The sequence below is a fragment of the Gekko japonicus genome, unplaced genomic scaffold (genome assembly GCF_001447785.1).
Source record: "Gekko japonicus isolate JY-2015 unplaced genomic scaffold, Gekko_japonicus_V1.1 scaffold4528, whole genome shotgun sequence".
NCBI classification, from domain to species: Eukaryota; Metazoa; Chordata; class Lepidosauria; order Squamata; family Gekkonidae; genus Gekko; species Gekko japonicus.
Window position 1 is genome coordinate 15,166 of NW_015167679.1, and position 24,492 is coordinate 39,657.

The following is a 24,492-nucleotide window of genomic DNA, read 5'->3' on the forward strand; positions in this document are numbered from 1 at the left end:
TGTATTTCTAAGATGTATAAAATATTGTTAAAATGGTATACAGAAGAAGAGACTGTTAAAGAACAAATGATAAAATGGGCGATTAATATGAATACGGAAGTAACTATAGATTCATGGGAGTATTTATGGAAAAATGCATTGAAAATATCAACATGTACTAATTACAAAGAAAATTGTTATAAAATGATGTATAGGTGGTACATGACACCAAAGAAAATTGCAAATATGAATAAGAACATGTCAAATAAGTGTTGGAAATGTAAGAAACAGGAAGGTTCTTTCTACCATATGTGGTGGACATGTGAAAAAGCCAGAGCCTTTTGGACTCTAATTCATTGTGAGATGGAAAAGATTTTGAAATGTACATTTAAAAAAGAACCGGAACTGTTACTCTTGGGACTAAAATTGGAAGAAGTTAATGTAGACAAAAGAACTTTGATATGGTACATGGTGACTACAGCTAGACTTGTCTACGCACAAGGTTGGAAGCAGGAGGAAACACTGGGAATTGATGAATGGATTAAAAAATTGTTTTTTGCAGTTGAGATGGATAAAATGACAAGGAAATTGAATAATCAAGAAGCTGAAGATTTTTACAGAGACTGGAAAGACTTAAAAGACTATTTAGAAAAAACTGGAGATGCAAAAGACATTTTATTTAGTTTTGATAACTATTAAAATTAGAACCATTATAGAAACTATAATGGAGGAGGAGTTGGAAAGAGAGAATAGATATAAATGTTACCTAGTGAAGTATAAGAAATATTAAATGGAAGATTAATTCTAGAAGTTAAGATGCGCAGGAGGTCGAAGCACTGCGGGAAGCCATATATAGGGGAGGGAAAGGGGAGGGAGGAGGATGTAACGAGGGTTTAAAACATAAAGTATAAGTTGTTTTTTTTTTTTAGTGTTGAACAGAACTTGAATGTGAAAATGAAATATTGGTTGACTTGATGTTATATCCAAATAAAAATTGTTGTTTAATAAAGATCTATGAATTAAGGTAAGTTTGACGTGGTCAAAAATGAGATGGCAAGACTGAATATCGACATCTTGGGAATAAGTAAACTAAAGTGGACGGGAATGGGTGAATTTAACTCAAAAGACCATTATATTTACAATGGTGGCCAAGAATACTGTAAAAAAATAGTGTGGCCTTTATAGTCAACAAGAGAATGCGAAAGGCAGTAATGGGATACAGTCTCAAAAACAAGAGAATGATCTCAGTCAGAATCCAAAGCAAACCATTCAACATCACAGTAATCCAGGACTTCTGGTTATGGCGACCTAATGGTGGACACGCTGCTCGGGAGCTCTTAGGGTGTGATCCGTAAACCGGCGGATGGAGAGGGGGTGCGACTGTACAGGCCCCCCGGGAACCCTTGCGAAGGGTTCCTAGCCATGGGGCAACGAGGATCGCCTCTCCCCCAGCACGCTGTCAGTGGATTGAGGTGTTCTGATGCCCCGACGGTCTCGCCGCTGTGTTCCAGTACTGGACTCAGAGATGCACACTGGGACAAGTGTATGGAGGTCGAGCGTTTTACACAATAAACGGTGTGATCTACATTAAAAGTGAGTTTGGTTGAAGCAAACACCAGAGAACTGGCTGAAAGTCCCCCTTAAAGTAAGCGAGGGGGGGCAGAAAACCCCATGAAAATAAAAACGGACATAAAGCAGAAGGGGGGGGCGGAACTTAAAGCGAAAAGAGACTATTAAGGAACTTACAAGAGATTTTTAGGCGGTTCGCAGACATTAGAGACTTGGCAACTTTACTTTGAATGTAAACATCCTCAAAGATGTTGCTGAAAAAGACAGAGAAAGATAAGCATCTGAAACGTAAGCCTCCTTCAGGAAGTGCCAGCCCAGCGAGTGCGGTCACGCGACCGGATGTAACCATAGACTTCTCTAAGATGCTAACAGATGTTTTGCGACCCCTGCTGGAGCAAATGAAGACGCTCAACGAAAATTTTGCTGCACAGCAACAGCAACTAAGTGAGAATATTTTAAAAAGAGCAAACAACTGAGAACCTTAAAGAAGTGGATGCCATCACCAAAAAGCTTAAAAAACAAATGCAGGAGATGGAAAAGAAGAGAAACTCGGATGAAGCCCCGCTTTTACAGCTGCAAATGGAAAAGGCAAGCTTTACTCTGAGATTTCAGGGGGTTCCTGAGACTAAAGGGGAGAATCTCAAGCAGAATATGATTGATGCTCTGGGACCAGTTGCAGATTTAAAAGTGGATGTTCTTCAAGGTGAGATGGATGTGATCTATAGGTCATATTCAGAATTTATAAAGAAAAATAATCTGCCCAGCTAGGTGGTTGTTAGATTCTCTCCAGAAGACAAGCGAGAGACCAGATATTAAAGGCAACAAATGGAACTACCCTTAAAATTGACAGCAAGAGTTTTGAAAGACATTCCCTTTGAAATACGAAAGATGAGGAAAAAATTCAGAGACATGGCTTTGTTTCTACAAAAAGAACAACATCCCATACAAATGGATCTTACCTGAAGGCATACTTTTCAAATTTAAAGATAAGAGGGGGGAAATTGACTCTGTTATGAAAGCTAATGTGTTCTTGCAGCAACAACTCGGACCAACAGGGGAGGAAGACGAGGAGAGTCATAAGGGAAGTGAAGATGAAACACTTACTGGAGAAGACTCGGGCTCGGAACGCGGGGCGGTAGCCCCCAAGCAAAGATATCGTTTGAGGGAAAGAAAAGACAAAAAATGAGACGCTAATTTTTTCTGAAGTCTGTTTCTTTTTGTTTTTATTAATATATAAGCATTCTTTTGTATTGTTCTTTAAGACGTCAGAAGTCCTGGACTTGAATCACCTAAGCGGTTTTAATTATCACATTTAATGTAACCAAATATATTTTTACTTTTATTATAAGCTTTGTATTGTAACTATTATATGACCACCACCTCTTGGGTTTTTAGCGGTTTTTCTTTACTTTCCCCTGTAGTTTGTAGTTCCCTTTCCCTATTTTCTTGTAGTTTTTTTCAGAAAATTAAAAAAAAAAAAATCACAGTAATCCAAGTGTATCCTCCAACCACTGACAGAAAAGAGGCTGAAGTGGACCAGTTCTATGAAGACCTACACCACCTCCTAGGGAACAAGATTGCTAAAGTAGGAAGTCAAAAGATAACTGGCATAATGGACAAGTTTGGCCTTGGAGAACAAAATGAAGCTGGGCAAAGACTAACAGTGTTTTCTCAAAAAAAACACGCTGGTCATAGCGAACAACCTCTTCCAGCAACCCAAGAGGCGACTCTACACATGGACCGCATCCGATTGATTAAGTAATTTGCAGTCAAAGATGGAGAAGCTCTATACAGCCAGTAAAAACAAGACCTGGAGCTGACTGTGGCTCAGATCATGAGCTACTCATTGCAAAATTCAGACTTAAACTGAAGAAAGTTGGGAAAACCACTAAGCCATTCAGGTTTGACCTAGATCACATCCCTGATTAATATACAGTGGAGGGGAAGAATAGGTTTAAGGGACTAGATCTTTTTTTTTTTGAGCCAATGAATTTTATGAAACATATTAACAAGAATCATACAAATAAATAAAAATATGTACACAAGGTGGTGTAAAACCTAAGGGCAGAGTGCTAAAGAAGACTCATGCTTTCAAATCTGTTTAGAAACAATATGAATGCAATACTTTCCCATCATGCTGCCAGAAGTTATCACTGAATGAGAATCAGTTGGATCATCCATTAGGAGGGGGAGGAGTTGGCGCTCCTGTGGTGGAGGAGTGAAAGGGTGCCCTTCCTCATGTGTGCACTTCAAACAGTATGCAAACTGAGGCCTCCCCATTGACCCAGATGGCATGCAGTTTCCTAGCAAGGAAAGGCTGAAATTGCATGAACTGTATGATTGGGCATCAGTGTGTGGGCCCTAGCTCATGTGTCCTTTGAAGTGCCTGGTGGAGAGGAGAGGCATCCACCACCACCACCACGATGGGAAATAATGGTAACACAGAACTCAATGAGATCTATTCAGCTGCTAAAATTCTATATGGAGCCTTTTACTTAAGCTCACTGTCATGGACACTTGAAAAGGCACCTCTGTTCTTACAGCTGAAGCAGCCATCTAAACAACGTTCCCCAAAATTTCCTATGGCTTTCACAAATGTAATTACTTTTCATTTTCATTCTTCAGCAGTGCTGTTCTTCTGCTTTTAACTGTCTTATTCACAAAGCTTTCCCCCCATGAAGAGACAGTCAGATTTCAGTTTTACACAAACAAGTGAGATTGTCCTCATAAATGAAGCACAACAGAAGTGCCTTCTTTCTCATGCCTCTCTTGCATGTAGACCCTACTCTACAAATGCCAGAACATAAACAGAACTTGCACAAAAGGGAACATTGTGTAGAACAGGAAATAACATCTTCAGAATGCCCCAAATTCACGAACATCTGCCTGTCTCACCCACCAGACCCCAAATTCTTCCTCAGCACATTAACTGCCCTCAATCTGTGATGTACTTTTGAGGAACTTCCTCTCATGCATGCATATATGCATCATACTAGGCTTCTCCTGAATCCTTCAGAGAGTGTAAAATGTCTCCAAATGCAGTGAACAGTGGTTTGCATTGGTAGGCAATGCCATGCTTGGCACAGAGGGATTTCACCAGAGGAGCCACTTTCCAATAATTGTGTCGAGGCATCATGGGGAAAAGGTGGTGTTCAATCTGGAAGTTCAGGTGGCTGGTAAACCAGTCATTGAAAAAGGATTGATTCACATTGCAGGTGGCTTGGAGTTGCATAGACAGCCAGTCCACATTTTTATCATAATCAATTTGCATTGGGATGTGGTTCTTTTGTGAAACCCAAGTAAACCAAGAGGTCTCAAGAAACCTGGACAGCCAGTAGTATCCCATAAAACACGTAAATCCCATAAGGGGTATGTAGATCAGACAAACTCTGATGTTGTAGGTCACAATCAATGCTAGCTCCAGCCATTCTTTTGCTTGATTGGGAAGTAGAATACAGAAAACCGGAAGAAGGGAAGCAGCAAACCTGGACCTGTAATGAAGAAGTACTTGTGTTGATGGTTGTAAGGCATGAACTTCTTTTTCTTCATCCCAAGCTCTGCAGCCAGTTTCTTCCCCAAGGCAAACACAATGGGGTGCATGTTGAGATCGGGGTCTTTACGAAAGCAAGTTGGGCTTGGTGTTGTGCTGGAAATGCAGGTTATTCCACCATGTAGCTGGCATTCCTTTCACGACACCCATTAAGATTGTGTGTACCCGATGAGTCCACTTTGAGTTGCCAAAGACTGAAAGGTATACTAAGTCATGCTGGAACCAGGACATCTGGCACTAAGCAATAGTAAATAATGCGACACCTATGAAGAACGGTACTAAAGATGATCCAAAGTACCAGATGGTCAACCAGGCACCAATATCCAGTCGCACAACATGAAGGAAAATCAGAAAGAAGAAGAGACTGTTGGGCTTCAGGAGTACCATGTTCTCAACAGTGGACTGCAGCTTCCAGAAGTCCTCTATGATCGATTGATTTTTGTTGGGCTCAGAGTTAGGTTGATCTGGTGCCAGCTCCCCAATCAGTAATGGCTTCAAATACTTGCTCACTTGGCCTTTGTCAAGGTGGAATGCCATGAATGCATCCGTGGCGTCCTGCCCGGCGTAGTGCCTGATGACGTGGGCGCCTCCTGGGTGCCACTGGTAGAAGCGGCTGACATCGTAGACCTTCCGCTCGATCACCAGCCAGTGCTCCTCGTGTGGTGGGATCCGGCCCGTCCGCAGCGCCACTTCCTCCCAGGTGAAGTAGCGGCAGGCACAGCTTCCCCCCCCCCCCCCCCCCCCCCCACCTTATGTAGAGAGGCAGAGAGGCAACACAGGAGCGCCAGAGCTTATTCCATTTGCTGTAAGGGTGCAGGAGAGAGCGACCCGGAGGCACAGAGGAGGGTGGTGGAACATCCCCACTTCCCCACTTTTGCAAACTTGCATGATGGCAGCGGTCATGTTCCTGGAAGCGGCGCAAGGAAAGATGGAAAACGAAAGGCAAAGGTGAAAAGGAAAGATTTACCCAACTGAATGTAGATCTCCAGAGAACACCAAGGAATAAACAATGCAAAGTAATAGAGGAAAACAATAGAATGGGAAGGACTAGAGATCTCTTCAAGAAAATTGGAGAAATCAGTGCAAAGCTGGCCATGATAAAGGACAAAAATGGTTGGAACCTAACAGAAGCAGGAGATTAGGAAGAGGTGGCAAGAATACAAAGAAGAGCGATATAAGAAGGACCTCAATGACCTTGACAACCACAATGGTGTGATCACTGACCTCGAGCCAGACATCCTGGAGTGTGAAGTCAAATGAGCCTTAGAAAGCATTACTAACAACAAAGGTAGCTGAGATGATGGTATCCCAGCTATTCAAAGTCTTAAAAGATGATGCTGTTAAAGTGCTGCACTCAATATGCCAGCAAATTTGGAAAACGTAACAGTGGCCACAGGATTGGAAAAGGTCAGTTTACATTCCAATCCCAAAGAAGGGCAATGCCAAGGAATGTTCAAACTATCGCACAATTGCACTCATATCACACACTAGCAAGGTCATGCTTAAGATCCTACAAGCTAGGCTTCAGAAGTATGTGAATAAAGAACTGCCAAAAGTACAAGCTGGGTTTCAAAGAGGTAGAGGAACTAGAGATCAAAATGCCAACATTCGCTGGATTATGGAGAAATCAAGGGAGTACCAGAAAATATCTACTTCTGCTTCCTTGACTACGCTAAAGCCTTTGATTGTGTGGATCAAAACAAACTGTGACAAGTATTTAAGGAGATGGGAGTACCAGACCACCTCACATGTCTCTTAAGAAACCTGTATAAGGGTCAAGAAGCGACAGTTAGAACCAGACAGTTGGAACAACTGATTGGTTTAGCACAGAAAAAGGAGTACAATAAGGATGTATATTGTCACCCTGCTTATTTAATTTATATGCAGAGTAAAGGTAAAGGTTCCCTTGCTCGAAAGCCAGTCGAATCTGACTCTAGGGTTGCGGTGCTCATATCCGTTTCAAAGCCGAAGAGCCAGCGCTGTCTGAAGACGTTTCCGTGGTCATGTGGCCGGCATGACTAAACACCAAGGCGCACGGAACGCTGTTACCTTCCCACCAAAGTGGTCCCTATTTATCTACTTGCAATTTCTTGCTTTCGAACTGCTAGGTTGGCAGGAGCTGGAACTAGAGACAGGAGCTCACCCTGTCTTGCGGCACCCGGGTCTTGAACTGCTGAACTACTGACCTTCCACAGCCTGCAGTTCAGCGTCTTAACCACTTGAGCCACCGCAGCTCCTATATGCAGAGTACATCATGCGAAATGCCGGCCTGGATGATTCACAAGCCGGAATTAAGACTGCCGGGGAAAACATCAACAACCTCAGATATGCAGACAATTCCACTCTAATGGCAGAAAGTGAAGAGGACCTCAAGAGCCTCTTGCTAAGTGTGAAAGAGGAGAGCGTAAAAGTGGGCTTGAAACTCAACATAAAAAAACCCTAAGATCATGGCATCCGGCCCCATCACTCCTTGGCAAACAGAAGGGGAAGTCATGGAAGCAGGGACACAATTCACGTTCCTGGGATCCAAGATCACTGCAGACAGTGACTGCAGCCATGAAATTAAAAGACGCCTGCTCCTTGGAAGGAAAGCGATGGCAAACCTAGACAGCATAATAAAAAGTAGAGACATCACTCCAAGGATTTTTCAGCTTTTTAAAATAAAAGTAGACCATGAAAGACTAGGGTCATTTCCCACCTAACTTAAAGCCTTGCACTGCCGTAAACTATTAATACTAGCTTAGCGAAAGGATTTGGGCATCAGTTATAAGACACAAATGCACATTTACTGTACTTTTAAGTTAGATCAAAACAAGAAACAAGTATAATTTGTCTGATTTGGACCTCACATGAAGTTGTTGTTTGTTACAGACCAGTAAGACCCCAGTCTCAGCTGTGTATAAGTGAAACAGACAACACATAAGCCAAAGACTTTCTTAGGCTTTTTCTTAACCAAAAAACCCCCATGGTTTTGGTTTCTCTGAATACAGCGATTTAATCCAAATAAATCAATTATATTGCTCCAGCATTAATGGATTTTAGCTTGCAGTCACCTAAAGTTTTCTGAGCAAGCAGAACATAAATTCAACAGATGCAATTTATTCTGTATTGTCTGTACTAGATGGTTCCCTTACCAACTTCCGATTAAGTTGAGAAAAAATTATTCACAGCTCACAAATGCCAAGGAGTAACAGAGAGAACTGATGACATAAGGGAATGCTACTGTTTCAGTAATGAGTCCCAAGTAAAACAAGTCTTGCATAAATCAACTCATGATAGCTCTAAAACTTTGGCCCAAGCCAATGTAAATTTTCTGTCAAGCAGCAAAGAAACCAGGGAAGAATTTCTTAGTTTCTTCTACTGTCACTGGAATTTTATTTGTAAATTCAGTATGCCTGTAAGGCATTTCACATTGTCAACAGGCTGGTCAAATTAAATATACGTAGAAATGGAAGCTACACTAATGATATAAAGCTATATATTACAAATTTTGAAACATGAGAAAATATACAGATGTTGCATAATTGCAGTAGCAAAACAGTAAGATGAGCCATTTTCATGTTCTCCTCACTCTGGCCTGCCACACAAAAAGCATGGATATCCCTGGGCAAAGATGTACTTCCAAAAATATTGTCAGTTTTGCATAATCATGTCACATTCTTCTTTCAACAGCTAATGACAGCAACTTTATCCAAGTATATATAAGTCCAATGCAGAACACAACTTACAATGAGACTCACATTTCTTTCATTCACTTTGTGTACCAGTGTAGAGGGAGGTAAAGGGAGCATCCACTAATTGCCAGATACTTTAATTGCTGTTTGTATATTTAAGTTCTAATGGCCAGATCAAGAACCACCAAATTCATTAGGCATATGACACCAATTACAGAACAACCCTTGGGAATGTATACCAACATGTACTAGCAAGTATTCAAATTCAATTTACATGTCCTATCTTGTATGCCCTAGGATCAGCTGCCACAGCTTATAGCCCCTGAAAGTTTCAAGTTTGTAAAATGATATTCTGGAGGACAGCTAACATTTTCTGAATTCCAAGCATTTGCTTGTCCTAAGAAAATACTTCTTCACTCTTAAAGTCCATTCTTGTTAGCATTCAGCAGCTCAGCACTAAAACTTTCTCATTGGAAATGAGATAAGAACACAGATATATTACATAATAAATAAGATCTCCATAGACGTCCATCTCTCACAGCTTAGGAAAGTTAGATAAAAATCATATTAAGTTTTCATCACATCACTTAAAAGGGATGACACATACTACACCTGACTGCAATTAAAACAGGCAAAAGATACTATAGTCTGAGTTTTCACAGCAAAAGCATATAATTTCAAGACAACAGTACTTACTATATTCACATATACTGAACTGCATATTTCAGTTTTCACTGCTAAATGATAAAAACAACGCAGCTCCTTGACAAAATAAAGCTATAGTTTTATGCATGGTATTGAAGCAACTTTTCAAGACACATTCAGGGCATGATCTTTTCGAATACAAATAGTAATAAACAGAGCATAGCTCTCTCTATGCAGGAGTGATCATAAGAAACCTTCAGCAGAACGGTTATTCTTTGACATATACAAGTCATATTGTTATTATGAAACTGACAGTACCCAAGATCAAATTTTATACACTTATCGCTGTGAATTCTTGAGATTTGGCTTTACTTTGCATAGCATAGAACATACACAGTACAGTATTCCAAATACAGCATTACTATGTTGGACCTCAGACAGGTACTGAAACATATTTTATCAGCCCTTACACCATACAACCCATCAACTTCTGTGCAAAGCTAAATAAATGGAAACTTGTTCTATGGAAAGAAATAGTGCAATGCAATCTAAATAAGACATACAAGATTAACTTTAGAAAATCATATTTTATCATCTTTAAAATAATAGCATCAAATGCACAGTACTCAGACTTTGGGAGACAAAATTAAAAGCTTAAAAATGCAATTAAAATACTACAAAGACACCTTCAGATAAGATTGTATGTTTACAAATAAAAATGTACAGCATATTATTCTGCACTGGGTTTCCAAGTTTGTATAGGGTACTGCTGCCTACAAAAGGAGTCAAAATGCTTTAAAAACTCTAAATGGATGCCATGCATGATGGGTGTACTATATTTCTTTCCAAAACACAAGTCAAAATTATGGGACACATGAAAAAGTACAAGTCAAGAAGTGATTTAACCCTATTATTATATTATTACTGGGAGTACAAATAAATGAGAGTGGGTGGGCTTATACCCATTTAAAATCAGAGTTGAGACAATTTTATATTACAATTTTTTTTCAATAACCACAAGAGAACAGATACATTAAAAGGAATGCTTTGTAGATACTACACATTTATACATGTGTGCATGTTGACTGTTGCCAGGACAGCAGTCTCTAAAGCTATGTTTAAGGCACATGTCAGAAAACTAGTTTCATTTCAAACCTGGTTGCAATTCACTGCATCTTTATCCTTTCAAACAGACTTCAACAAACAGGAAGAAGATGACTGGCCATGGCCCGCAATGCCTCCTCCATCTCCATCATTTAAATACACCTAGAAATGAAGCATTATAACCCTCCACCCCATATTCACATCATCTAGGCCACTTCATTTACACAGGGAATTACCCTCCATCATTAGATTGCAGAGGGCTTCACAGAGTATGTGAAACTTAAAGAAAGATATACATCCCAAGAATCGTTTGTGTTATCCTTTACAGCCATACTGTAACCACTCTACCCTCCATCTCAATGAAACCAAATAACACAGCAAATATAATCTTGTGATTTTATACAGTCACAGACAGCAGATCAAAAATTCCTCATCATCTCTTAGTGGGGAGACAGAACCCACCTTTTTATCATTTCTCAGCCGCAAGTACAAGGTAATTAGCCAGTGGGAGGTGGTAATAAATTCACATTAACAGTCCAGTCCTATAAAGAGTTGCTCCCTTCTAAATCCACTTAAGTCAATGGGCTTAGAAGGGTGTAACTCTGCTTAGGATGTCACTGTAAGTGATCTTGAGAACATGATCCGAAATTACAGCTATGTATATATGGGGAGGGGAATGAAACGTGAAGATGGGCAACCATATATTAAAGAGCATCTTTATTCCAGGAAGAGTTATATCTAGAGAAAAACCAAAGGAAAGCTCAAACAGATGGAGAGCTGGCGAGTCACTAACTCATCCAACACAATCGCTTTAATGGAAGGGGATTTCAAAAGTAGCCTCTTGACCGCAGCCTCTTGTTCACTGACACCGAATCCGGCATCTTATTTTCTTGGGAGGGGAGGAGAGGAGGGGGCGCTTAGATATATATTTAAGCCTAAACCATAAGCGACCCCATGTCCCAACCTGACGAAGGGAGAACAAACGAGCTACTGACACCAACCCCCTCCTTTCCTGCTTCCCCATCCTCGGTGCACAGGAGATGGCAGGATAGGTGGGAAGACCTCTTCCTTCTCCTCCCCACCGCCCCCTCCCCCGCGTGGTATGGAATTACAGAGGACAGGTCGCGCGCTCTGCTGCGCGGGGAGGGGGCGTGAGTAAAATGGGGGGGGAGACTCGCGCCAGAGCGGCGACTGAAGGGGGGGGGGTACTGCGGTGAATGCGGGGCGGCACGGCACTCACCGTCTCTCTCTTCCCAGGAGCAGCGATACCCAGCGCAGTCCCTTCACATCTTCATACCAATCCCTGCCGCCGTCCAGTCGCCTCCCCTGTCGGTGTCTGCTGGGCTCACGCCAAAACGTACCCCCCACACACACACCCGGTCCGTTTGGATCTGAAGTTCGAACGCTTCCTTTCAACAGCCCCACTCGCGGACAGGCGCTTGTGAGAATTCCAGAGGGGGCGGGAGGAGAAAGAGAGAAGAAAGCGCGAGGCGGGAGAAGAAAGAAAAGGAGGGGAGGGGGGGGAGAGAGAGAACGCAGAGCTTCCCCCGCACAAAGCTTCACAATAGGCATACGGAGCGCTGCGCGCGCGCGTGTGTGAGAGAGTGAGTGTGTCGAAGGCGGGGCTTCTTCGGCTCCAGCGCTCTCTCCTGGAAGGGGTGGGGTGGGGGTAGTGATGGAAAAGGAGGAGGAAGGTGTTGTTTACGCAACCACCTGACCGGCGGTCCTGCAGCTTGCTTGAGACGCATTGTGAAGGAACCGGGAGACGCAGGGCAACCTACATTCCCTTCCCTGATACCTCTCCCCCCGCACGCTGTCGGGTGGTACAAGCCAGTTGGGATGTGACGGTGAAAGAGAGGTAGGGCGGTAGCGCTGGAACTATTGCGGCGTTTACTCCAGCAGCCGGCTTCTGGCAGCCAATCAGATTGAATATTGAAATACGAGGAGGTGGAACTAGCGTCTCTTCCAGGGAGACGAGGAGCGACGGCTGCACGCTGGGATGTAACTAGGCTCTTCTCTCCTTTCTTTGCCAAAAAAAGTGTTTGGGTGGGTTAATTTTGTGTCTTTCTTCTTCCTTTGTTTTTGGACTGCTCTTGCTTAGAAAGGAAAGGTGTTACAAAGCAGAAGAAGGCGACGCTTGCGTTAGAAAAGCGTCCTGAGAAAGTCTTGTCGACCACCGTCGATGTACTTCTGAGAAAACGTAAATAGGTTTGGGCTGCTCGCAGCTTGTGTCGCGTTTACTCGAAAAGTGAATCCTTTTACCCGAAAAGTCAGAACACGGAGGCATGACTCCCTAATAAAGGCTGCAAGTTATCTAAACGGACTTATCTGTTACTAAATCCTTTTGAGATTAAGGGGATTTACGGCTATGTAAACGGTCATTGGGATTGGGCTGCTGTAAAATTGCAGTGCTCTGGGCATTAATCTGGGATGTTAGAATGTGTGAGTTTGAAGTTTTCTCCTTTTCATATAAAGTGGCCATTACACTGAATTGGTTTCTTCCCAATGGCCACAGGAATAAACCAATGTATCCATTCAGTGTCATTTGTTTTAAGACATCCTGGAACTAATACACACTAGTTTTGAAGTTACTCGCAAAGGAAGCCCTAGCTACATATTTTTTTTCACTGGGATCTGCTGCGTTTACAGTGGATAGTGAAATAATTATTATTATGTAAGTTTCAGATACAAACGTAAAATTTAAACTTGTATTATTCTTTTCCTAAAAATGGGGTAGGGGCTTTTGTTGCAAGGCATAGAGGACCAGGGATGACACCCATTATGCCTAGTACTTACATTTTCTTCCTCAGGGCTGCGTGGGGGAAAGTATGTGTGCTAGTGGAAACTTTTGGAGCGACCAGTTTATAACCCTGGGTATATTGACAGGGAGGCAGTTAATACCAGGGCAGCATTACTGTTACGCACTTTGACAACAGACTATGTTTCTAGAAGAGCGTTTTGAATACTTACAGTTAGTAATCGTGGACGAGTGAACATAGCGTCGAAAGGCGAGATAAGATTCGAAGATACTTTCTATGCAGCTTCCAGGATGCGACGGACGCTCCTCCCTCCTGGCGCTCGGCCATTTCCGTCTTGCCAAGATGTCGGCCGCCATCGCTGCGCTCGCTTCGTACGGAGGCTCCGATTCGGATTCAGACTCTGGCTCCGACGCTGAGGGTAGGGCCGGCCACTCGGCGCAGGTGGCTGTTGGGGACGCGGTGCTGCACCTGGCCTCGGTTCCTTCTGCCCAGCAGGCGCTCCTGCCTGCAGTCGACTCGGCCCCCACGGTGGCCGTGAAGGTAAGAGTGGTTGTGTGGGCCCGGCTTTGGCTTGGTCCCGCCAGGCGAAGGCGGTCGCGCTTGGCGTCGCTGGGCCTGTGGTATGGGGTTGTGAGGATCTCGGCCTTGTAACTTCTGGCTGGGGGAAAGTGCGTCTGGGTGCCTTAGTAGTACACGTGGACGGCAGGCTCGTTTTGTCCTGGCGAGAATAGCTTTTTCTAAACAGTTTTATGATGGTGAGAAAGTCAACAGGTGGAGTTTTCCGTATAGTGGGAATACAGGGTTTGAGACTCTTTAATCTCTCGGAAGTCTGTTTCGATTAATACCTGTAGCAAAGGAAATGTGGTAGTTCGACACTGTAGTCTTGTACAGAGTTACCCCTGTCTAAGACCAGTGTTTATACTGGAGTAATTTTGCATGGACTCTGCTGCCCATTAGGAGGGCATTATGGCTCAAAAACTTTTGTTAGGTGGCTTTGATTTTGACTAAAGTGGAGGTAAGCCATTCTCCCTTTGAAATGTCTTTGATTTTCTATCTGTAGAAAGAGGTCTCAAAGTATGGTTGATGTGATGTTGTTGTTGTTGTTGTTGTTGTTGTTACATTGCACCTTATTTTGGTGTTTATTTTGGTAGAGTTATGTCCTTAGCTTTGGAGAGGGAGGTGTGAACAGCTCATGAGGAAGGGTATTTAGCAGCTTTTGTGTTCAGGTACACTACACTGACTTAAAAGGAACACATTACTTGCCCTTACTCTCACCCAGGTTCCAAGCTGGCAGTTCCTTTCTTCCTATTTTCTTTTTGTTTCATATGTACATTTTTCTGCCTGTATACTTGTGCTGGATATATGTCGTGGGTACTTTTCCAACTGTCTTCTCTCTAATAATCCTATATTCTCTTTGAACTCTTAATTTTTCTGTTTCTAGTTGACTGAGCACCCCACTTTGGAAAACTGTTCTGAGATGTGATTGTGATTGCTTGCTGCATGTGTTTGAAATAACAGCATCTTACATAAAATTTGTCCAAGAATAGCTGATGGGGAGGGCTTTGTTGTGGTTCTCTGGTTGATTATGTAGAGATTTTTCCCAATTATAACCTATGCAGTAATAATGCTCAATCAACCATAGCTAATTAAAACCTGGTGAATTGTTTATTGTTGTGATGAGGAGGACAGAAGAAAAAACAAGTTCATTGAAGGAACCGTGCTGTTAATCTCATTTCTGTGTTCTCTGCCATATCAAGGACACTCCTCAGATGGGATGTGCCTGTTCCCATAACACTCCTCCCCAGCAGGAGTACCTGCCTAGCCTTCCACCACCAGCAGCAGTCTCAAGAAGAAAAGAGATTCAGTCCTGCTATCAGTTCCCTTCCTAAGCCACAATTTTATTTTAATTTTGAGATGCAGCTTTTTCTGCTTCTAAAGGAAGTAAGTTTGCAGTGGCTTGTAAGAGCCACGTGGAGACCTTTGCTTGAGAGGCTGATCTACATAAAAGGGACCATCTTCTTTGTCATGCTTATGTATGTGTCTACAGTACAAAGTGCTTATACCTATGGTTAATTAATTATGTAATTTATATCCCGCCCGCCCTGCCAGGGCAGGCTCAGGGTGGCTTACATGGAATGTATAAAACTACTAAAACAGAGAAGTTGTAAAATCACAACAATATCATTATAAAACATAATATAAAGTGCTAGTATGGTTCATATCATTAGCAGCATCCACAGGCATATACAGTCAGCTAATGTCATAGTCTGGGTTGTATCAGGCTATTAATAATACTGTTAATATTATTAACACCCGCCCACCCAGCGGTTCGAAAGCATTAATATCTAGCAAGTAGATAAATGGGTACCTGCCCTAGGTGTCAGGGGGTGTCAGGGGGCACCCTCCTCTAGTGCAGCAGAGGCATCGGCGGTGGCAGCAACGGAGCGGCGATGGTGGAGTGGCAGGTGGAACGATGGAGCGGCTGAGGAGTGCCCTGCGAGCGCAGCGTGAGTGGCAGAATCCGGCAGAGGCGGAGCCACGGAGGTACAGCAGCGTGTCGGCGCAGCGCAATGGAGCCGAAAAGGACAATGGTTGGAGCTGCGGTGGTCGCAGGGCTGTGCACTGGAGGAACCCGCCGGAGGAAGCCACGGAACAGGAAGAAATCTGCCCCAGGACATTGGAAGTGGAGCGCCAACATCCGAGGCCACCAGAAGAAGCCAGACTCCCAACAACAAGCCCTGCTGCCGGGTGCTGGTAGGAAGTCACCCCCCGTATAATTGTGGCCTTAGTTAGGAACCAATGATTGTGTGTAAGCCGCTCAGAGACCCTTCGCGGTTCGAGCGGGATATAAATTGAATGATAAATAAAATAAATAAATATTGGGGCCAGGGCCTCAATTTATTGGGTGCGGCTCCTTAATCGAAGGCCTGGTGGAAGAACTTCATCTTGCAGGCCCTGCAGAACTGTAAAAGGTCCCGCAGGGCCCTGATGTCCTCCAGGAGCTCATTCCACCAGTACAGAACCACCACTGAAAAGGCCCTGGCCCTTGTCACAGCCAGCCTGGCTTCTCTGGGGCCCAGAAGGGCCAGATGGTTTTGGGACCCCGATCATAGTGCTCTCTGGGAAACGTGAGGAAAGGTGGTCCCTTAGGTATGTAGGCACCTGACCATGTAGGGCTTTAAAGGTAAGAACCAGCACCTTGAACAGAATTCGGTATGCTATAGGCAGCCAGTGCAGTGCTTTTAGCACAGGCTGGATGTGCTCCCGCATAGGGAGACCCAACAGCAGCCTGCCGCCACATTCTGCACCAACTGCAGCTTCCAGATTTGGGAAAAGGGCAGCCCCATGTAGAGAGCATTACAGTAATCCAGTCTCGAGGTGACCATTGCATGGATTACTGTTGCTAGGTCATTGCATTCGAGGAAGGGAATCAACTGCCTAAAGCTGAAGGTGATAAAAGGCTGACTTCACAGTGGCTGCTACCTGGGCCTCTGTTGTTAAGGAGGCATCCAGGAGCACTCCCAGACTCCTAACCTCCGGCACTGGCACACCAGCCCATGCCTCCAGGCAACCTGGGCAAGGGGGCACATATAGATGTTAAATAACATCGGGGAAAGCACCACTCCTTGGGGCACTCCGCAGACCAGTGGGTGCGTTCAGGACAGCTGTTCCCCTACGGCCACCCTTTGTCCCCAACCCTTTAAGAATGAGGAGAGCCACTGCAAGGCGGCAGACCCCTGGATCCCAGTGTCGGCGAGGCAGTGGGTCAGTAGTTGGTAGTCCGCCGTGTCGAATGCGCGAATGCAGCTGACAGGTCCAACAACAACAACACTGCTGAACTGCCCTGATCCAGATGCCTCTTGAGGTCATCCGTGAGGGCAACCAGTGCCGTCTCCATCCCATGGCCTGGTTGGAAGCCGGAGTGGAAGGGGTCTAATGTGGAGGTGTCATCCAAAAAACCCTGCAATTGAATCGCAACTGCCCTCTTGATTAATTTGCCCAAATAGGGCAGATTGGATTTCCAGAGAGTTTATAAATAGAGATTTAACAAGGGGCTGGACCCGCGATACTCGCGGGGGGGGAGCTCTACACTTATGAGGCAGAGGAGGAAGCAGCAGGAGGAGGTAAGTTCCCCCCCATCCCGCCGGTTCCCCCCACTCCGAAGCTTCTCTCTCCCCCCCGGCTCCGAAGCCGGCGAGCGAGAGCAGAAGACTTCCAGCGCGCTCCCTCCAGGGGCAAAGGAGCTCTAGGCATGGCCAGGTCGGCAGGAGCACGGCAAAAGAGGACGTGGGCTCCTCCTCGGGCAGTGCAGGCATCCCTGAATATTCATCAGCCGCCGCCGCCTCCCCTTGCCGGACCGGCTCGGGAAGCCAGCGCGCCCCCATCTCCCCCGGCACCCCCCGCCGCCGCCAAGGGAGGCAGAGCCAATTTTCTGGCTCCCTCCCGCAACGCGCCTGCACCTCTGGAACGCCAAAAGGGAGAGGCGCAAGGGAAGCTTCGGAATGAAGGGGAAGGGAGGTGTTTTTCGGGGGGCCTCCCCTTCCTAAAGCCACATCTGAGCGCCGGCTGCGCCCTCCCTCCCAGCCAATTCTTCCAGACCGTTGTCTTTTCTGTTTTCTAAAGCTAGCTAGAACTTAAGAACTCCTTGCCTGGCCGCATTCTGACGGTGCCCCTGAATCCGGGATAACGCAGCCCAGGGGATGCAGATGCGAAGAGCCAGCTGCCTTTGAGATCAGGCTCCAGAGGGCTGCAGCAAAGGAGGCCAGGGCGGCGAAAGGGTTAAGCGGGCTTCTCTCTCTTCCCCCCCCCGGCTCACTTCTCTCCGCCCCCCCGGCGGCGAGGTAGTTCGTAGAGCGTTCCGTGCGCATGCGCAGGGGATGCTCTGTCACTTTCGGGGGGATTTAAGTATCCCCCCGATATTTTTTGAAAGGTTTCAGATTTTTGTGCACACCTGGGGACTGCCCCAAGTGTGCACAAACATCTCCCTCCCCCCCAGGTGCCCCGATGTGCGGAAATAAGTATTCGCATGCAGTGGGTGACTTCGGAATTAGATATATAGATTATTGGTTACATATCATTTCTGATAGAACTGTTTTGGGGTGAAGTAAGGAGGGTCCTGCTGCCTACTTCTCCTTTGTGTTCTTGCTCATACCTTTTCCTCTTCTGCTCACAGCTCCAGTTCTTTCCCTCTTCTCTTCCCTGTGTGTTTAGGAACCTTATTAGAATCCATACTGGCACTCAACATCCATGAGCATAGCATGTGAAACTAAGCCTTCCTCTTCCAACACTATACAATAGCCTTTGAATTGATATTTGTGGGAACAGTACCTTTCGATTGAAAGGTGCCAAAGACACTTTCTGCTTGTTCCAACCAGCTTTTTTCATAAGCAGCTCTGCTTTAATCTGTTCGTCTCCAGTGCTCAGAGAGATTAAAATGTAGTTTGACAGAAGCATTAGTTGACATCTGTGAATCACTTTAGCCATGTTGCATGCAGCATAAGTACTCAAGTCTGGAGCCCAGTATAGGCTCTTATTTATTTAGAGACAGGTCCTGAGGGGGGGAAAGGATGAGAAACAGTTCTAAAGACTGGAGCAGTCATAAAAATCTAAGTTAGCACATAAACAGTACAAGAAACTCCATAAACACAACGAAACAAGATTAGAATTTTTTTTACAAAAACAGTTTCCTAGAATTACACTAGTCAATATGCTGAATTACCTTAAAATCTTTTTGTAGTGCAAGTGAAATTAGTATTTGTGATACCTCCTGGAGATGCCTTGCTGCAACATCCTTTCTGTCAAAAACAAAGATATAGTGTTGAAGCAGCATTTTCTCAATGAATCTCTCTTGTGATGCCAGGTCATTGCCTTGCTTAGTTCTAGACATCAAGTTGAAAAGGCCTTCCTATTTACTCTGATTTTTCAGGCCAATTAAATTTTGGCTAGTGCAAATATTTTAACCCAACATGGTTTGCTAGGTCTATCTGTTGTTCAGTAGTCACCAAATGTAACAGACAGACTAGAAAACTAAGGTTGGTTCCAAATGTGAGATACATATCCGTAAAATAAAATAATTTTCAGTTAATGTTTGAGGTGTCTCTGTCTTTGATAAAAGGGGTGATTAAAGTTTTATAAATATTTTACCTTTGCATATATTATATAGCTCACTTGCATAGGCTTGATGTCAAAAGTCACGAACAGGTCCATATAAAAGTAATTATTCAAGCAGCTAAGATAAATTTGATATACTTTTTAGGGAATGGGCAATCCTTGGATCAGATAGCAGAATCCTTCTGCATTTGAAGTATACAGGTGAAACAGTGAGTAAATACAGCAGCAAAAGTTGAACAATTCATGGTTAATTTTCAGAGAGTTTATAAATAGAGATTTAATTACGTGGACTATATGGGCCTAACAAAATAATAAAATTGTTTTAACATTTTAGTGTACTTTATCAGTATAACAGGGAAGAATGACATTTGAAATGAAAGGATGGTTTGAATTTTGTTGTATGGTGTTCCAGAGTAGTTCCTTTATATCAGGCTTGCCTTTTTCTGTTTTTGAGTTTATTGACTTTGTAGCTATCTGTGAGCAGGACCAGGGGGAAGCACCTCTTTCTCCACTGCAGTACAGACGTAGTTTCCTGTGCAGGACTAAGTGTGCACTGCTGGACTATGCCAGTCTGTTTAGAATTGTTTTCAGTAGTAGTAAATTTACTACAGTAAATTGATAGTCTATTTTACTGGACATTACTATACTTAAACATTCATACATTCCTCTTCTAAGCTTGTTATTATAGTCCAGCATTGAAGCAATGGTGGTGCACATCAGCATAGTGAGCCTGGCAGAGTCCAGGATCTGAGCCAGTTTTCACTAAATGCAGATGAAACAACTCATTTCTCAAATATACATTCATCTGATTTTCTAACACAGCTGAATCTAATAAACTGTCAGTCCCTTCACTGAATTGGTCAACTAGAGTGCCATTCTGTCTACGGTAGAAACATAATTCAGAGCATCCTCCTTAGTAACCAGCATCACCTTATTTGTATCCAGCTTTATCTGAAAACAGCTACTGAAATTTCTGGTCTCTTACTCAAATAAACAAAGAACCAGGTATCAGTATACTCATGACACCCAGCTCCAAGTTTCATATGTTCTTAAGTACACAAGAAGAGCCCTGCTGGATCAGACCTGTTCTCCATTTAGTCCAGCATCCTGTCAGTGGCCAACCAGTTCTCCTTGCCTCCTGGCTCTGGGATTCAGAGGTGTACGGTGCCTCTGAATGTAGAAATTCCCTTCAGTCACCATGGTTAATAGCCACTGGTAGACCTATCCTCCATGAATCTATCTGTTTATTCCTGTGGCCATCACTATATCCTATGGCAGCAAATTCCACTTTTTAATCATTATATAAAGTAGTATTTTCTTTTGTTCATCCTGAACGTACTGCCCATCAGTTTCATTGGATGCCCTCAAGTTCTAGTATTTTGGTAGAGGGAGAAAAATTTCTCTTTGACTCTTTCTACCTCATGCATAATTTTATAAACCTCTATTATGTCCCCCCTTAGCCATCACTTTTCTAAACTGAAGAGTCCCAGACTCCAGCCTTTCCTCATTGGGAAGGTGCTCCAACCCCCTAATTATCTTGGTTGCCCACTTCTGTAATTTTTCCAGCTCTGTGATGCCCTTTTTGAGATACACTGTAACTGAAATGGAGAGGGGAACAAGACCATGTGAGCCAGCAGTGTGCACCTCATTTCAAAATCTTGGTTTATCAGTTGGGCAGCATTATATTTGCACTTAACTTAGATTAGCACAAAACATCCTAAGTAATGGTTGTGGTTTTGCACATTCCTGTGTGAAATCTATCCTTATCTACTCTGCATTTTTATGTACTTTTTTTTAAGCTAAGGGTTCTTTTCCTTTTTCCATCAACCACTCTTAAAGTTTTCTTGTGTGTTGGTGTAGTGTTGGGTGGGATCCTCACCATTGTGGGTTGCCAGTCTTCTTCTGTTACTTCACACTCTTCTTTTTCTTTGCGCTTGCGGCCTAGCTGGTGGCCTGATTAAATCAAGAGAAGTACTATCTGTGTTGGTCCTACTGTGGAAATTCATGTCTCAGTTCCCATTTAACTAGAGTTTGTTCTGTATGCTTTGCTAGCATTGTAAATAGGTGTACGTTTTTATTTGCAGTATCCTGTTATTTCTAAACTTCGATGGTGTTATATTCTGAATTCTGTATTTAAAAGGTTTTAATTGTAGTAGTTAATCAGCTCTTCTGACGGTAAAAGGGGTTGCGAGTGAAATTAGATAAATGGTCCTTGTCTATTCATTATTGTACTAGTGAGGTCCATTTATGTTTATCTGAAGGAAAAAGGGAATGCTTGGGGTTTGCTGACAGTGATAGAATTGATTCATTATTCAGTGAATGAGAATGGCCTGCAATTCATTTGCAAAGCAGGCCAAATTTAATTTGTCAGCATTGAAGAGCTGACCAGTTTAATATTTTATGTAGTAAAGACATGAAACTAAAATTAATGATGATTTTGATAGGCAAAAGCTAATTTTGTAGATCCTTACCACTAAAATGGTTATTAAAGGAAAAGTTTCTAAGTTGTGTGACTTGGCTTCACCTTTGGTAAAATATTATAGTGACTGTTTCATTAAAATGTCTTCTTCCCTTCTTCATTAAAATGTGTGGAATTCAGCTGGCCCCATATGTTTGTGTGGAAAAGTGTGACTTTTCCCAGTTTCTCCTCTGCACTGCACCCCACCCCACACCATGGAGCTTTTTGTCGATGTGAGTTCTCTGGCTATCATCAGCTTTTGGAAGGTCTTGGAGCTGTTGGGCAGGTAATGCAGCTTACAAATACTTTCCCATCAAAAGAGCAAAGTCTGAGTCTAGTGGCACCTTTAAGACCAACAAGTTTTATTCTGGGTATAAGCTTTTGTGGACATACACACTTCAGATACATTGAAACAGAAGTCACCAACCATTACATACAGGTAGAGGTTGGGGAAGGTGTTGCAAGGAAGGGTTAATTAGAGTCAAGATGCATGAGTAACTGAGCAATAAATATAGCCAAGACTGGATGGAGGCAATTGGTAAGACCTGTGAATAGCTGCAAATTAGCATACAGCATGATAAAAGAGTTTACAAACAGATGCAAGAACTGAATGACATTAGCTTGTGCGGTGTGATAAGAAATAGCTAGCTTTTAAGCCCTGGGGATTCCATTGTCCTAAGTTATTGCAACTATATGTAATGACTGGTGACTTCTGTTTCAGTGTATCTGAAAAAGAGTTCATGTTCAGGAAAGCTTGTACCCAGAAAAAAAAACCTTGTTGGTCTTAAAGGTGCCACTGGTCTCAAACCTCACTCTTCTGCTTCAGGCCAACATGGCTACCCACCTGGATCTTCACCATCAAAAGTTGCATGCTCCCCTCATGAAGGTTAAGTACCTTTTTAGATACAAAAATAAATCTTGGGTTTAAAAGCTGTATATGTCTACAGCATACCTCTTGTCTTTAAAAGCAATTCGCTATTCTGAAAAGAGAAAATATTTCATAGGAGTTTTTTTCAGTATTCCCCAAAATTTCTGATTTGCAGGCTGGGGGGGGGGGGGGCCAGACTTATTTGGGGGGGGGGGGGGGGGGGGGGCGACAGAAAAATCCTAGTATACCACCCGAATTTTTCAATTTCCTTCCCCCAGGCATTCAAATCTCTAGCACCCGTACGTAATTTAAAATTTCAGTCCAATCAGTATTTCAAGACAGTATACTTGTTAAAGGTATTTAATTTAAAGGTAAGTTGATGATTTGAGTGTCCAGCTCTTGCTCAGGTGCATGGCATTTGGGTTTATATAGTATTAAGTTAGAAGATTGGTAAGGGAACCTTAAAGGCTTAATATAATGATAATAATTAAAGGCTCCTAAGTAAGCTCAAAAATCATGGCTAATTAATAGAAAACAGAGTGAGTATAAATGGGCAATTTTCTCAGTGGAGGATGGTAAGCAGTAGAGTACCGCAGGGATCAGTACTTGGTCCACTGCTTTTTAACTTGTTCATTAATGATTTGGAGTTGGGAGTAAGCAGTGAAGTAGCTAAATTTGTGGATGATACAAATTTGTTCAGGGTGGTGAAAACCAGTGAGGATTGTGAGGCACTCCAAAGGGATCTGTCAAGGATGGGCAAGTGGGCGTCCACATGGCAAATGGGGTTCATTGTGGCCAAGTGCAAGGTGATGCCCATTGGAGCCAAAAATCCTAAATATTGATGGGGTCTGAACTGGCAGAGACTGATCAAGAGAGAGATCTTGGAGTTGTAGTAGATAACTCACTGAAAATGTCAAGACAGAATATAATAATGCCCCTATATAAATCAATGGTGAGACCTCATTTGGAATACTGTGTGCAGTTCTGGTCACCACACCTTAAAACGGATATTATAGCTTTGGAAAAAGTGAAGAAAAGGGCAACTCGAATGATAAAAGGGTTGGAACACTTTCCTTGTGAGGAAAGGTTAAAGCGCTTAGGGCTCTTTAGCTTGGAGAAACTACGACTGAGGGGGGACATGATTGAGGTTTATAAGATTATGCATGGGAAAGAGCAGGTAAAGAAAGAGGTACTTTTCTCCCTTTCTCACAATACAAGAACTCGTGGGCACTCCATGAAACTGCAGAGCGGTCGGGTTAGAACGGATAAAAGGAAGTACTTCTTCACCCAAAGAGTGATTAACACATGGAATTCACTGCCACAGGAAGTGGTGGGAGCTACAAGCATGGACGGCTTCAAAAGGGAATTAGATAAGCATATGGAGCAGAGGTCCATCAGTGGCTATTAGCCACAAGGTATAGCTAGGGGCTCTGGGGCAAGTGATGCTCTGTCATCTTGGTGCTTGGGGGGGGGGGGTCAACAGTGGGAGGGCTTCTAATGTCCTGGCCCCACTGCTGGACCTCCTGATGGCACTGGTATTTCTGGCCACTGTGTGACACAGAGTGTTGGACTGGATGGGCCTTTGGCCTGATCCAACATTGGCGTCTCTTATGTTCTTATGTTCTTAAACCACTAGGCCATTCAGGTTTGACCCAGAGCATATCACTGATGAATATACAGTGGAGGTGAACAATAGGTTTGACTAGATTTGATAGACAGAGTGCCTGAAGAAGTATGGATGGAGGTTTATGACATTGTACAGGAGGCAGCAATCA

The 24,492-nt window shown here is 43.5% G+C and overlaps 1 protein-coding gene and 1 pseudogene across 1 annotated transcript in view; one reads left to right on the forward strand and one right to left on the reverse strand.

Annotated features, from left to right (window-relative positions):
• Positions 1-4,370: 4,370 nt before the first annotated feature.
• Positions 4,371-5,818, reverse strand: LOC107112925 (annotated as a pseudogene).
• A 7,804-nt stretch (positions 5,819-13,622) lies between these two features.
• CDC40 (cell division cycle 40) overlaps positions 13,623-24,492 on the forward strand; it is a gene marked incomplete at its 3' end in the record, with an annotated part of 55,708 nt that continues 44,838 nt past the window's right edge. The window contains exon 1 of the mRNA XM_015414136.1: positions 13,623-13,820. Coding sequence (XP_015269622.1) covers positions 13,623-13,820 — 198 coding nt within the window. The remainder of the gene's footprint in view (positions 13,821-24,492) is intronic.